At 30.5% G+C, this 16,619-nt stretch overlaps 2 protein-coding genes across 3 annotated transcripts; both read right to left on the bottom strand.

Annotated features, from left to right (window-relative positions):
* Positions 1–2,280: 2,280 nt before the first annotated feature.
* On the bottom strand, positions 2,281–3,756 carry LOC110656696 (gibberellin 2-beta-dioxygenase 1). Its single transcript, XM_021813605.2, has 3 exons — positions 3,274–3,756; positions 2,833–3,187; positions 2,281–2,684 (listed from the first exon to the last, which is right to left on the bottom strand). Exons 1-3 carry the CDS (start codon positions 3,672–3,674, stop codon positions 2,433–2,435), a joined length of 1,008 nt encoding a protein of 335 aa, XP_021669297.2. The 5' UTR covers positions 3,675–3,756; the 3' UTR covers positions 2,281–2,432.
* A 6,011-nt stretch (positions 3,757–9,767) lies between these two features.
* On the bottom strand, positions 9,768–16,467 carry LOC110656669 (kinesin-like protein KIN-14Q). Of its 2 annotated transcripts, XM_058136632.1 has the most exons (18): positions 16,288–16,467; positions 15,897–15,975; positions 15,725–15,808; positions 14,990–15,591; positions 14,733–14,901; positions 14,565–14,632; positions 14,239–14,452; positions 14,080–14,156; positions 13,905–14,004; positions 13,707–13,805; positions 13,454–13,630; positions 13,045–13,330; positions 12,006–12,167; positions 11,680–11,895; positions 11,540–11,577; positions 11,193–11,356; positions 10,956–11,081; positions 9,768–10,816 (listed from the first exon to the last, which is right to left on the bottom strand). In XM_058136632.1, exons 2-18 carry the CDS (start codon positions 15,931–15,933, stop codon positions 9,989–9,991), a joined length of 3,447 nt encoding a protein of 1,148 aa, XP_057992615.1. In that variant the 5' UTR covers positions 15,934–15,975; positions 16,288–16,467; the 3' UTR covers positions 9,768–9,988. The 2 variants fall into 2 exon arrangements, with proteins under 2 accessions (XP_057992615.1, XP_057992614.1); XM_058136631.1 differs by having other exon boundaries at positions 15,897–16,467.
* Positions 16,468–16,619: the final 152 nt, after the last annotated feature.

The following is a 16,619-nucleotide window of genomic DNA, read 5'->3' as shown; positions in this document are numbered from 1 at the left end:
TCGTCCCTTTTTTTGTCTTTTAATCAAGAGTTTATTCCTCATCAAACATTCATAAACTCGCTTTCATCCTCAAACGGCCGCATGGAATAAGAGTCTCGTTGTGGCAAAATAATGACCATAATTTTTTTTAATATTTTGATTTAAATATACTTTTGAAAGGAAAAATACTTCTCTTTGATATCACATTTTAAAAAATAATAATAAAAAAAAATTCTCTTGTCATCATGTGAAGTGTCATTAATTTGTATTTTTTTATTATTATGAAGGATTTTTTTAAAAAAGGATTAGATTTGCTTGACATACAAGGACATAAAGTAACTTAAAACTCCATCCAACCCTTAAAAAAAAAAAAAAAAAAATCCAAGGGCCCAAAATTATAACCTTAGGCCCAAAACAGAGCCAGAGACTGACTTCTGCTCTCAATCCTCTGCTGCTAGCTTTTGTTTGGTCTGATCCCCGATGGGGCGCATTTTTCTTGAGCATCTTGGAAAGTTGAAAGGGTAGTGACGGCTTTAATGACAGAGCTTCCCAAAGCAGAGACTAAAGCTCCTATTTCAACCGAAATGCCGGGATATCAAGCGGTCCAAACACAACGCCAGTGATTTTGAGACGTTGAAAAATGACAGAGCTCATCGACTTCTCACTCTCTTATAGTCATAAAAAGCCAGCATTTGTAACCCCTAATAGATATTATCCTCCCTCAGCTAAACCATCAAAGCTCCTTTCCCCACATAACCTAGAATAGCACCTAGCACAGGTTTTGTTCAAGTTTTACCCTCAACAAGCTCAATAGATCTATAAATAATGTCTTCCCTTATGTAGAAAGGGTAGAGAAAGGCCTCAAATTGATAGTAAACTGAATGAAAACCTCAAGAAAAAAAACAAAGGAAGTTTATGTCTCTTAAAAGAAACTAGAGAGAAGTTCTGGAGCTCTCATCATTATCAATTGAATTAATATGCTTAATGACTTTATTTATGAGTATTCATGCCTGTTCCAAAAGTCTATAATATTACTAGTGCAACATATTATAAGAATGGTGATGTTTGGAGGATTTTGTAAGTGATTATAAAAGAATTATAAGGTGAAAAACTAATGATTGTAGAAATAAGGGTCAAAATCTTGGGCAGGAGACTCAGAAAGGTATGGGTATGTGTAAAGTCGCTCTCTTTCCACGCTACTCTTTGCTTTTTCTTTTATTAAGTGGTCCCCTCTCTTTAGAAGCCCACAATATTTTAATGCTTTCCTGTGTGCTACCTGAATTTTAGTTTATAATTTTCATTTTACATATCATTTCCATTTCAATTTTTAACTGCGTTGTTAAATTCACATAATTAATTAAGTTTCATTAAACATAATATAATATTTTATATCTAAATTTTATTTAAAAAAATTTTATGATATCATAAATTTTTAAAACATTTGATGACATATCTCAATTCTTATAAATATTTTACGATATATCTCAATCCTTATAAAGTAAAATTAATATACTTTTTAAATCTTAATTAGCAGACTATCGTTTTAACAGATTAAAAAATATTTTAATTTTATTTTATAAAAATTAAAGTATATAATAAAATATTTATATGAGTTAAGATGTATTAATGAAATATTTATATAATGAAATATTATTTTTTTAAGATATATTTTTATTAAAAAAAGTAATATTTTCATTAAAAATTATAATAATTTAATTCATTATATTCCATTTTTATTACAGTTTCATTTTTATAGTTTTAATATTTTTAATAATTTAATCTTATATATATATATATATATATATATATATGTAGGGATACCCATAGGGAAGGAAATGAGGTGGCACATAGTCTAAGCTAGGTCATCATCATGTATCGCACATATGGATGGTTATGGCGGTGGAGGAGATAGGTGCTTTGCTTCCAATCATTTTTACTTTTTATTTTTTTAATTTTTATTTTCATCACGTGTAAATATCCAAGAATCTCTGGGATATGGACACCAGCCTTTTTAGTCTTACTCCTTCTAGTTGCCTTTAATCCTTCCCATTTATATATATTTTATGATTTACAAAATATTAATTTCTTCAAAAGTTTGATGGTTATCCTTCTAATAATTTTTTCTTCAATAATTAAATTTGAATCCTCCTATTAAAAATATAATAAATTTTATTGCTGTAACTAATAGTCATTAGTTTAATTTTTTTTAGCCCTTCTCACCATTGATCTAAAATATTATTAATAATTCAAAAAATACAATAATAATTATAATGCCAGAAAGTAAGATCATGGACATTAGTATTTGAAGCTAGAATAAATTGATTATATTATTAATAAGAAAGTATAAATAATAACATGTCATGAATATTAAAAGAAGAGAAATAGACCAATTCAAAAGTATTTGTAAACACCATTTACCAAAGAGTAAAAGTAAGTTCTTGATTTTGTGCAAATCATGAGGCTGCTATTTTCTGAAAGAGAACAAGCCTATTATCAGCCAATCTTGAGTTATATGCAGATCTTTTGTACTCAAACCAGGTAAATTCTTTGTACAAGCTTTCCTCCTCTCCCTTCATCAGTGGGGGTAATGGAGCTATTTTCTCACTCAAAGGTGGTCCACCAAAATATATCATGGAAACTCTTGATTTCATGCTGTTAGCCAAAACCCTATGCCTCACACTTTTAAACCTCCCATTTGTCATCACCTGTACCAACACAAACAACCATTGGTAAAATGAATTCTGAGGGATTATGAGATTACAAGCTTCAACTCATGGGAACCCAATGAGAAAAAATAATGAACTTGGGTAGATGTGGAAGGAATCACCATGGAGCTATGGTGGGCATGCTTACCTGCAAAGAGTCACCAACATTGATGAAAAAGGAGTTCTGGTCAGGTGGGACTGAAATCCAGTTGCCATCCCCTAGAGAGATTTGCAGGCCAGATGTGTTGTTGGATCTTAGCACAGAAATGATTTGCGGGTCTGTATGCTCTCCAAATCCAATCATATTGTTAGAATTCAGAGTTTGAATCCCAGGCCCTGTGCATGGAGGGTAGTGGTTTAGCCTGAAAACAGAGTCACTCTGTTCGTCCATTAAAAGTTTACTGAACACATTTCTTGGTTGGATTATTAAACCATCAGCCATCATTTCAAGAATCTCACATGCCATCTTTTTCACAGCTGATATGTAATCATTCAAAGCAGACCTGAAAGAGGAGAACTAAAATTTTCTGAGAAGAAAAAAAAAATAAAGAATTCAAAATCTGATTGATTTTTATTATAAGTTGTGTACCTAAACTCATTTGGGTTGTGCCCAAAAACTGGAAGCAACCTCTGGGAAATGGATTCTTGATTGATGGTGAAGAGAAGGTATTCGACCCAACCCACATCGCCGTTTGGTCCAATGCTTTTATTACCATAGCCAAAGGGGTTAGGAGGGCCTGCCTTTTCCTTCTCCGAAAGAGGTAATGAGAAGAAGTTGAGGGCTTGAGATTCAAGCCTGGAAATGAATTTCATGGGGACTTCATGGTTGACAACCTTGAAGAATCCAAATTCCTCACAGGCCTTAACAAGGAGGTGTTTAGAATCAGGTTTGGAAAGGTCTATAATGGGGATTCCAGAAAATAATGTGGTGGGTTTGCAGTTTCCTACACATGACAACTGTTCAATTCCTGGATTGGACAGGACCACCATTATTGTTGCTTTTCAAGTAATGGATTTGAGCAAATATTGAAGAGCAGGGGAAGGCTCTTTTTGAGATAACTTAGTATTGAATTTGAGGGTATTTATAAGAGTAGGCTGGAGCTGGAGCTGTAGCTAGCAGCCATTTGTGCGTGTGAACTGTGTTGAATTTGCAAGAAAGACCACGTTTCTTTATGCATATGAATATTAATAATTTTAAAATATAAATATTCTTATTCCTGAGATGTGTAAATTAAATAAGCAGCCTAATGAACTTTAAGCTTTAGGACTGAAGATTAAGAAGGGAGATTTTATTCCTCGGAATTGACACCCCAAGCCTATCGCATTGAAAAGGAAATCCTAACATCCAAACCCACTCTTTCAATTTTGGATACTTATCCTTTCTTTGGTTTTCATTTACACATTTATTTTTTTTTTTATTTGTGGCTATAAATTTTTTATTTCTTTTCTGATCATACAATTATGATTTGCAATTCTTGTTTAATTGATGCCTTATTACTTTATTTTTATATATTTGATTTATTTTAATTAAATTTTTTAATATTATTATTACCATATCTACGAGAAAGGAAGATAATATAACTTTAAAAGACATAAAAAAAATTCCAGTAAAAAAAAAAGACATAAAATCAAAAGACTTAAAAAGACAGTATTTATCTTTGTCTTAAAAACAAGTTTACCTATTTATTTATTTATTATTATTTTTTTTTTACTTATAAGCTTAAAATAAATTAAGGAGATTAAATATTTATAAATTAATTTAATCAAATATTTTATCATATTATTTTTATTTAATTTTTAAAATTTTATCACAGATTTTAATTATTTTAATAATAAATATACTTATAAACTATTTTTTATCAAATAAATTAATTATTTATTAATAATTTATAAATATTTTAACTAAACACATAATTCTTTAAAATTTTTTATACTTATAAATTCAAATTAACTACGGTACAAACTCCCCCAAAATTGGTATTCTTTATAATCATATACATTTCTACACTCTAAAATATTTGGAGTAAATCTATAGAATTTCCTTGAAATTTATCTTATATACCCTCTTTTTCTAACTCTTTCAAACTAATTATATATTTTTAATTTTTTAGATTAAAAATTATAATTATACTAACATATAATTTAAAAAAAAAATTAAAATTTACTACTTTCAAGTAAGGAAGGTAAATCTCTAAGACCTCTCTGCTTTTTTTAAAAAAATTTTATGAATATATATATATATATATATATATATATATATATATTAATTTAATAATAATAAATTTATTTTAAAATTATAAAATTAAATTTAAATACCTATAAAATGAAATGAATGAATTTTAATTCACGTACACATACAGGAAAAAGAATATATAAATATTATTATGAAAAATTAAAAGTTAAAATGGCTAGATTTATTCGCTCATAATTCTAGTAAGATTTAAAAGAGACTAATTTTTAATTTAAATAAAAAATATTTGTTAATTAATAGAATATTATTTTTTTTTATACAGAGTCAAACTCATATATTATTTTTAAATTAAATAAAATTTTTATTTTTAATTAGAATTGAGGAGTTTACACTGATATTATAAGAAAATTTATTTTTTTTTTTCATTGATGAGCATATTGTAATAAAGAATCTCTTAGATATCATTAAGATGATGAGTAGATAGTTTTAAAGTTGTAATTAATTAAATTATTAAAAATACGAATAATGTAAATATTGATTTTTTTATATATATATATATATATATACGATTTGATAATGGGAATGAGATGGATTTGATTCTGGCAGTGATGAGGAGGCAGAAAATTTATAGTAAGAAGATAGAAAAGATGTCACTTCATCTTTAGCTTTTTGGATTCCAACTTTGGAACAAAGGATAGATTTGGATTTTCCTTTTATAAATTAAAAAACGTGTTAAATGGACGCGCCTCCACTCCAACAGCTGTGGGATGCCGTCAATCTTCTCAGCTCTAAACTATGCATGGTTTCATCCCTTCCACTTAGGGGTAGCCACAGCGTTAATCGAATTGAAATCAGTTTGATTAAAATCAGATTACAATTAATCAAAATTGGAATCAAGTTCGAATCGTTAATTTTAAATTGAATTAAATTGATAATTTTAAACTGATTAAATCAGTAATTTAAATATAAAAAAAATTAATAAATATTTTATTTTATTCTTAATTTATTTATATATATCATTAATTCTTTATATAATTATTTTTTACACTTTTTTTTATTATTAATATTCTTTCGATTTCTCTCAAATTTTTTAAACAAATATTTTTTACACTCTTTTTAATTTCTTATACTCTCTCAATTTTCTAACTTTATTATTTTATATGCTCGTTAAAATTTTTAATATTATCTCAATTATTTTATTATTATTTTATATCCTCAATAAAATTTTCAATACCCTCTGTTTTAATTTTTGTTTCTCTTTTTATACTTTGTTATTTATCAATTATCATATAATTTTTTTTCTAAAAAAAAAGTAAGCAATAGAATTAAAAATTTTGATTCTTTTAAATCTTAATAAGATATTTAGGCAAAATTAAATTCATACACATATTTCTAATTTTTTTAAAAAAAAAATTAATTTCATCTTTAATTTTTTAATCAAATTCAAGTCTTTGCTTATTAAATTTTTCTTAAAGATAAATTATTTTAATTCTTTTTTTTCTTATTTATTTTGATTGAAAAATTTCTAAGAAAAATTAAAATATTTTTATAAATATAATTTAAATTCTAAATTAATAAAAATTTTCTTTAATTTTTTCCATCTAAATCACCCTTAAACCACCCTTAAACTATTACCAAATCATCATTGAACCGTCCTTTTTTGAACCGCCCCTCAAACCGTTTTAAATTAGAGTTCGAACTGGAATCGGCAGTTCAAGAACCGTCTTCCAAACCGTCCCACGATGGTTTAGTTCGTATTCATGATTTCATTAAATATAAACCGGTGGTTCCTGAACCGTAGCCACCCCTACTTCTACTATTTCTTTGCCTTAATTTTACATTAATTAAAGTTGATTATATGATTTTGTTTTCACCATTTAACTCTATTAAAAAGATTAATTAAAATTAGTTGTGAGTACATGTATGTATAAAATATAAAAAATTAAATAATAAGTTACATAAAAAATAATATTATGTATAGAATTTTAAAACATTAACTCATATCAATAAAATTTTATGAAAAATATTCACTGAATATTTATTCATTAAAAATATTTTTATCTAATAAAAATAAAACACACATGTATATTACTTTGATCTAATTTGAAATTAAAATTTTCATATTTATCTATAAAAATTATAATATGTTTTAAATTTGATGATTTATTTGGACCAAAAGGCAAATTCTATTTAAGTTGGGTTGAAGCTAATAATAGGGTATGGCTACAATACAATCTTCAAGTGAGGACTCAATGATATCAATGATTGAATGGAAAGATACAGATTGAGACATTGATATATCATTGGATCCAAAGATGTGCTGCCCATTGCCCCACTTGGGATTCCCTTCTCCACTCAAAAAAATAATAAGCATTCAATAATAATAGGCCTAACCATTTTTGTCAAACGCCCTTCAACCACATTCAATATACAAGTAATGTAATTTGTTTAATTTTTAGAATAGAATAAATTAAAAATGATTTAATTATTTATTTTGTTTGTAAAATAATTATATCATGATTATATATATATATATATATATATATATATATATATATATATATATATATATATATTATTACATAAAGTAATTATAACTAATTAAATATTAAAAATATATATTTCATTTTTCAATTTTAAGTCCTTAATCCATCCTGTTATGAATATATTAATTGAAATTATTATGTGTAATTTAATGTATCAATCTGCTACATAATAGTGATAGTAATAATTACTATCAATAATTTGTGTTAATTTTAAAAAATATAATCAATCTCTATTAACTAGTGTAGGAAGATATGCTCATCAAATGTGTGCCATACTGCATCATCTCTTTTCAAAACAACATCAAGAAATTAAAGATGTGAACAAATGAAATGGCTGGTCACCAATATTTCAATCGTTATGATAGTTAGTAGCCCACTGAATACTAGAGATTCAAGAATACTTAAATTCTTTCAACAACCACGTGCTGAAACTATCACGACCCAAAATTCTGAATTGTAACCAGTGCATAATTTAAGTATTCTTAAATCATATAAGCCTTATCAGAGTATCTTGAATAAATATATTGTCACTTACTAATAAAAAAAAATAAATAAAATCCAAATAAATAAAATACTGAATAAACATCATAAATATCCCATAAGTAAACTGCGAAGTCTCTACATATTTCAAATAAAAACTTAGACTGTCCAATTAACTAAACTAATTATTAGCCCGAGGAAACATAAATTCGGGCATACTATGAGAACAAATCAAAGATTGTTCATCTCCAAAAAATAGATTGAATATTTGGATCAGTTACAAAATTCTACTGATCTGAAATAGATAACTTTCAGATAACAAACAGAGAAAACGTGGTTTGAGCTAATGCTCACTAAATGATAATTATAGCACACAATAGAATAGGAACAAGCAGACGCTTGATTAATTTCATAAAAAATTTTCTATCCAATAAAATTATGCCCATGTTATCAAAATCATTAATAAAATAATTTCATAAAACATATAAATAAAAGAAATTCATTCAATAAAAATTTTATCGTACGGTGCACCAGGATATTGATACCCCACATCACCAAAGGCCAGATGGTAAGCGCGCAACCAGATATTAGATACCTTCCTCCTCATTCACAGATGCATATGATACTAATGCAAACCATAAACTGCAATGATGTATGACTTGACAATGCAACCTAATACCGTGATAGTCCACACGTTGGAGCCAAATAACAGAAATAGATACTGGGCACAGGTACCAATTCAAAATAGAAAATCAATTTGTACAAATCAATCAAAATCAACAAAAAATTTCAGATAGCAAATAATAACTGATAGTGCAATTTCAATAGTTTATTTCAATAATTTCAGAGAGTCAATAAAATCAAATTAATTTTAAATAAATTCAGTGTAACATATTAGTAAATTTTGTATTCAGATATCAATCAATATAAAGACATTAAATGCCTATTTCCAGAATCCTAACGGCTCTAATGTAGAAATAATTGACAAAATCAATTATTTAATCAAAATCGAAATAAAATTCAATAATAAAATAAAACTCTAAAAAATCACATGTAAAATAATTGTTAAAATACTGAGTTAAAATTTCATTTAATAATTTTAAAAGGAACTAAAATGATACTATGTACTATAACTATCATTCACCTGGAACCTTCAAAATAATAGTTATCTCAATGAAAGAGAGACAATTTTAACTGATAGATTGAATATTCAAATCTCCTACACACCTAAAATATAAAAGAAAAATATTAAATAATAATAAAATAAAATAACTTTAATATATATATAAGAACATCTGACAACCCATATGAAAATTCCCTCTACTTTACAAATATATATACATATAAATTTCAATTTATTATCTCACATTAATTATGATCAACCCAATTCAATACCAATAATTAAAGAAATAAATAAATTTCTAGAGTAGGTGTAACAGGTCAAGGAAAGAAAATAAAATCAGATTCACCCATTATTGAACAAAGAACAAGAATTTTTACCTTGAAAATAGAATCGAAGGTAATAAATTGAGAAATAAAAATTTAAGAATTCTCTGCGCACATCAAATTATATATATATATATATATATAAAAGATGATGAAAATACTTATTGAGAGTATTTAGTATAAAAAGATGTGACAAATAGGTTTTGTGAGCAAAGTTTAGAATGAGATAAAAGTTTTATTAGGTATAAAATGGGATAAAAATTCTATTAGGTATAGAATGGGATAAAAATTATTATTGAACTGGGTTGTTCAGATTGCAGACATATATTTAATTTTAAAAATAATATATATATCTAAAAATAAATAAGCAGGCCATCCAATTAAATATTCTTTTTATAAATATATTAAAATATTATTAACTAATTAAAATAAAATAATAATAAATATATAAGTGTTTCCACATAAACAATATTCAGTTGTTGCAAGAAGCACATACTGTACAACAACCAATCCATTGAAGGGATTCAAACAGATGATTAGCTCTATATTCAAACAGATGATTAGCTCTATAAACAATCAATTAAAGTTCTTTTTTCCTTGTATCATACAAGAAGGAAATGTAAGTCACAGTAAAGCCATCTTCAACAATTCCACCCTCTCTCCTTTTCCATTTGACTCCTGTTCTGCTGAGTGTCCTTCATTCCTGCTCTTCTACCATTTCCTAGCAATACCCTATGTGCCGTTCTCCCTCTGCTTCCAATAGAGACCCTAACCTTCTCCATCCCAACATTTATACCTCCTTTTCTCAGATGTTGCTGTGCTGGAGATTTCATCTGAATTTTCTTTTGAAGGCTTCTACCCAATATGCCGCTTAGCTTTCTGGTCCCATGTTTTATTCCTTTAGGACTGTTGCAACGTGTTTGCTCTGGCAAGCAGTTAGCTTCTGACTCTCCTGTATCTTCTTTCATATCATTGCATAATGACGATGGTGGTAATGGAGGTGGTAGCCGTGCTAGACCTGGCTTGTTTGGGAGGGGAATAAGTGAGTTGCGCCTTGGCGCTGGAACTACTGGGATCCGATGTGATGTTGTGCAAATTGAGGCTCTGCCAGTTCTCTTGGGCAATCCTAGTTGTTCAGTCATCTCTGGGTTGTTTTCTTTTTCTGTAGGATCGATGTACTTGGCAATGCCATCTGTTAGAAGAATGGGAAATGTAGGTTTGTAGCCATTGTTCTCCACTAGTGGTTGACTGGAATTTACTTGATCTTCGCCCACTTCAGTACTGTTAGGTTCACAGAAATTCTTGTTAGTTCCTAGTAGTCGATTTGCAAGTGGCGGCCTCAGTGGTGCACTATTTTGCTCATCTTGCTGCAGTTTCATTTGTTGTTGCTGTTGCTCAGCTATCCTTGAGTCCACATGCTGACGTGCTAGCTTCCTTTCAATTAGCAGTTGCGACTCCAGCTCCTTCACCTGCAAAAACAACACGAGAAGACAGTCATACATCTGGCATGATTTTCGCTCAAAAAATGAAAAAAAGAAAGTCATAGGCATGATTACAAAATTATCAAATAATTTAAGCCAAATTGGCAACTAGTTTCCTATATGCTACCTTCTCTTGAAGGTTCTTATTTCTCAAGTCTTTTTCTTTTATCTTCAACTCCAATCCATGGATTGTTTCCTCCATCTTCTTGAGCTGTAAATCTTTGCTCTTCAAGTCTTGTTTTGTTTTTTCAGCCTTGGAAGTAGGAGAGTCAAGATTTTTCATAAGCATACTTCATAGAAATGACAACAATATATAAATATTTCTTGAGAAATAGGGAAATTCTAATACTTTAATCAATTTTACCATCTGTTTATATCTCAGAAGTTCAGTAGTGTCCAATTGCCTTTTTGCAGGACCCAACTCTATCCCTCTAACTCTGCTTGCAAAGTTCAGTGAGCATAGGGTCTCACCCAGGTCATTCTCATTGGGACTTATCTGTACAAACATGAGCTTTTTTGAATCTCCTCCTGATCAATATAAATCAATTCGTCAAGCGTCTCATTTTCATTCTGCACAGATAGAAATAGAATAGAACAAAAGAAAAAAGAACAAAGAAAATTGAAATTTCACAGCCATTATGGACTATAACAGTCACTGCACTTGTCCGTATCCTTTTCTTTTTCCTCTGGGAAATGTAGAAATAAATGTACCTAAGGAGTCTTGAAGCAGGCGGGTGAGCTTGGAATTCCTACACACCAAGGACACATCAAGAAAATTTCAAACTGAAGATGCATGTATTGGGTTGTTGATTTGCACATTCAAAATAAAAGACTAGCTAGCAAATTACAACCTGAATGGGATGTGAGGGCTTTTAGTTGCTAGAGCAGATATGACATCACCAAGTGCAGATAGGGATCTGTTGATATTCTGGGTTTCCTTAAGCCGCTCTCCCTGGACTTCTGTCTTTGCTACTCGCTCACTTCCCGCTAGATCAACCAACCATAACTTGCTCCTTGTACATTCCCCATTCAATACATTCTCACCTTTCACCATCACACAGTGAATGCTGTATCAAGAGAGAACCATATACTAGCCTTTAACACAACTTCTGATCGTATTTTATACAAGCAGATTCTAACAACTTGGAATTCAAATGGAAATATGGGATTCACATACCAATGGGATCGGCTGCTTTGCTCATTGGCATTAGTTGAGCCAACTGCCCTTGCATTGCTTCCAGTTTTTAGAACTTCCCAGGCTTCACTTATGCTGTTTACCTGTGCTTCGACCAACCCTGGGACATGATGCTGTCCTTCACCCACTTGCCTTATTTCCAGCCTACGGTACATTGAAAAGACTGTTGGAGAATTGTCCAGTTTTTTTTTTTTTTTTTTTTTTTTTTTTAAAAAAAAAAAAAAACACTACACAAAATAACAGTTAGAAAATTTTCACAAGCAAAAGAGAATTGCTTTCTTAGAAAACTTAGTTTTCCATCTATTCAAACCTTGTTTTAAAAAAAAAAAAAAACACTACACAAAATAACAGTTAGAAAATTTACACAAGCAAAAGAGAATTGCTTTCTTAGAAAACTTAGTTTTCCATCTATTCAAACCTTGTTTTTTCTTTTTAATATAGAAAGCAGTCAACTAGGGTTTTCTAAAATTGAATTAAAAACTAGAAACTTGTTAGCCAACTCTACCTTTTAACTCTGGGGAAAATTTTTATATTTTCAATAGGCAAATATATTTTCTGCATTTTACAAGGAAAGTAAATAAAATAGAGATGAAAATTGGAGAAGAAAAGTGGTATCTATTTTTCTCAAAATAAATCCATCCTCAGCAATTAATTTGAAAAACCCAAACAATTCTATCTTTAGCGAACAGCAAGTGAAAACATAGAACTGAAATTTCATATTAGACTAATTATTGGTATTCCGCTGGTTCCTCTCTGCAAGTATTATATTTATAATAATTAAAGTGATGGAATGCTCCTAGAGATATCCATTTACAAAAGCACTGAATCAACAGACTTCAAGACAACAGCAAAGCATAGAGACGTTTGCTCATGTAATTTATCCTCTTCTTGATCGACATCATCTATGCATTTAACATCATAATGGAATATGTAAATAACTGTCTGAAAAAAGGAATCCTTGATTAAGGAAAATGTTACTGGAACCATAAGAAAGAAAAATGACCAAGAATTTCAATCGTACCTCTTTGCAGCCACTCCTGGCAGAGAGCATGAACCCAGCAAATCTCGTATTTGCTCATTATATACTTCTAGAACACTCACAGATACATCATAACGAAATAGCTTATGTTGCTTCTTAATTATGTGAAATATCTCCTCAAGAATCCTAAAGTTTACTCCACGAGCTTCTTCTACACCCTCCATTGTAAAGGTTTTCCCAGTTCCAGTTTGTCCACACGCAAATATGCATACATTGTAACCATCCAAAACTGAGGATGCAAATGGAGCAATGACTTCAAAAACTTCAGCTAAATAAACAAGCAAAAACCAACAGGTTATTAAACAATATTAAAAAGAACAGCATGTATTGCTAGAATAGATTGCATTAATGAAAAAATTTAACATGCAGCTTCAGATTGAGTTGTTATTACCTTGGTCTGATTGAGGGCTAAAAACAGCATCAAACTTGAAGGTTTTCCTGGAAAGCCCATTTGAAGTTACAGTGAGCTCACCATCTTTAGCAGATTCGAAATCAATAGCCATTGAAGCACCCAATGCAAGTTCTTCAGCATTTAAAGGCCTACATCGGCAAAAGACCTTTATGTTTCCTGCAAGTAAGCATCAGTTTTCAGTGAAATTTCATAAGCTTTCAAATCCTAGATTCCAAAGCAAACATACAGCTACCTTTCAACTCTAAAACCTTGTTGTAGAGTTCCTTTCGTTCCTTGGCCCCTTGAGTAAATTTAATCTTGAGATCTTCATGCAAATCTATTTGCTCCTTCACTATCAGAACATGAAAAATTCATTAAGAAGACAAAGAAATGAATCCTTAAAATTTATCCTCAAATATTAAAATAAATGGGTAATGTTATGTTAACCTACTTGTGGACTGAATGGTCGACCTCATTTCATTCATATCCACAAGATACTTCTTATAGGCCATTGCCTCCTCTGATAGCTTTAGGTGCTCCATTTTCATAAGCTGTAAAATGAAACTTCAAAAATTTGCATATCAATTTGAACATAGGGACATCTCCAGTCATAAATATTTTAGTACCTTCAATTTCCTAGTCATGTCCCTCAATGATGAAAACCAACTGGTCTTCTCTTTCACTTGTCCTTCAATGGCAAATGCTACAAAAACAATAATCATTCTAATTTTATTTAAAAAAAAAAAAAATAACTGATTACCACAAAAAATAATGAATTCCCTTACCCAAGGACCCAACATGCATAGACTTGCGCATAAGCTCATTCTGTAGCTCCTGTAAGGACTTCCAAGCATCTTGGCATTCCCTATTCTTAAGTTGGTTTTCCCTTTTAAGCTCCTCCAATGCCCTCCTCATCTCTGTTAGTTCCCTTTTCTGAAACTCAATATGTCTAAGTAGCTCCTGATAATCTCCTTCCACTTCTTGCTCCCCATTGTCTTGCTAACCAATTTTTTTATATTATTATTTTGAGAAAAAGAAAAGAATTAGTCAGTCAAACCTTTTTCTTCTTTTGGATCATAAGGTGATGTTGAAAATAGGATTAGAAGTTTACCTTGGGTGAGTTGCATTCTCGCACATTAGATATTCCCATTGGTTTCAAAAATTGAGCTTCCCCAGCATCTGACATTCGGATTTGGAAAAGCTTGAGTAACTTCTAACTGATCATATGAACCAAGAAATCGGAGCAGAAACCAAAAGAAACTAGAAACTTTGAACTTACAAGCGGAAGAATCTTTGGTTATCGAAATTCCACAAACGATTGGGCTTCCCTTTACTCCTTCAAACTTAATGGATACGCCTTCCTCACCATAAACACAAGTTTTAAGGTCAGATATAACCAGAGGCTTATTTGCACCAACTTGAGCATATATGTCTAGGCATGAAACAACCTACAAGAGTGATCAATCAACAGAACAAGATTAAGCTATTATCTTGATTCTAGGAATTCCAGTTTGTCTCAATTTCATGAATTTTCACCTTTTTCTCTTGTATAAAAACATCAAATATTCTCATCCCGGGAGGGCCATCTGTGTATACAATTTCTGCAAGATGCAGACTCACAGCATAATTCCCTGGTTCCAGTGCAGGAAAACAGTACAAGAAGTTGCCAAAACGAGCCGTTTGGTACAGAGAAGGACCATCTTCCTGTCCATCTCCAATTGTAGCATTTGTCCTTACAGTATCACCACCTGCGAAACAATTGTCCTCCAAAAACTCCGCACAATCCAAAACCACAGCCTCATCAGTGGATCCTGCATTGATGCTCAAAACAGATAGGGGATTTTCTAGGAATTTCTCTTTCTTTTCTGGCTTTATAAGGAACTTCGGGGAAGATTCAGGAGACAATTCCTTGTCAAATGTTTGGCATATTGAAGAAAACTTTACAGATGTGGATTTATGGGTATCTTTGGTATCAGTAACCTTAAAACCATTCTCTAAAGAGAGCTCAAAAGAACACTTGTACTTGTTCCTATCCGCGAATTCAGGGGAATCTCCATAGGTAGTCGTCGGTATCTCAGGCGAACCAGAGCAAATAACCAGATCAGGAGACGTTAAAGAAAAACCGAGCATGGAGCGATCTGGGGAGATAGAGCGTAGAGTTGAATCAAATTCTTGGAAAACCCATTAAATATATGCTAATTGAAGGCCACAAGTGCAAACAAGTGGGAATTGAAGACAATATACAGTCAATGGGAATTGAAGACAATATACCGTCAATGGCATCATTGGAAACAGGGTCAATAATCTTTTGAGTATCAATTTTTTCCAAGCTTTGAATGGCTTGCCAAGAATCGTCTACAAGAAGAAAACAATCAACTGAATTGCAGCCAGAAACACTACCGGAATGGAAAAATTCAGCAAAAATGAAGAGTGACGTGTATACCGCTATCTGGGTATGCTGAAGAATCAGGATCCGCCATTTTCAGAGTTGAAGACCTTGGAGAAGAGTGAGTATTGGAAGTCTAAGAACAGCAAAGTGAAGAAAAAATTAGAGAAGGACAAGGAATTCACAGCGGCATCGAACAGCAGTGTGGAGAAGTGGGGTATGCCATTGATGACGGTGATCTTCCATTGAAATGGCTTGAATCACATAAAAAGAGAAGACTGTGTAATAATCTTATAAAAAAATAAATTAAAAAAAAAAAAAAAAGAAGAAAGGTATTGAAGAAGAAGAAGAAAATAAAGAGAAAAGGAAAGCTTATGATTTGGTTAACGGAGAAAAAGGAAAGGAAAACATTCAATCTGCGTTGTGTAATTGAGAAAGCTGAGCCAACCGTTTTCAAATTTGAATTTTGTTAACCCTTCTCCCTCCGTCCTGTCATGGAGCGGACTCCATTTATACCTCTCCCCGCTTTGTCCATAAATCATTACATCACCATCCTTTGCAGCCTGACAGATGCGTGTGACCAAAGGGCATATCGCTTGCTCTTCAAAATTTATGATAAGAGAATCTTCACTCGTTAATATTCAGATTTTTATTTTTTTATTTGATATGATTATTTGTTTTAATTATTTTTTTTTAAATATTAATTTTATTACCTCAATTTTCATTACTAATATAGAAGTTATATAATTTTTTTTTTAATTATTATGAATTTCAGCTTTG

This window comes from Hevea brasiliensis, chromosome 15 (genome assembly GCF_030052815.1).
Source record: "Hevea brasiliensis isolate MT/VB/25A 57/8 chromosome 15, ASM3005281v1, whole genome shotgun sequence".
Classification (NCBI taxonomy): Eukaryota; Viridiplantae; Streptophyta; class Magnoliopsida; order Malpighiales; family Euphorbiaceae; genus Hevea; species Hevea brasiliensis.
The sequence above is the reverse complement of the archived record's forward strand: the minus strand, read 5'-3'. Positions and strand labels throughout refer to the sequence as shown.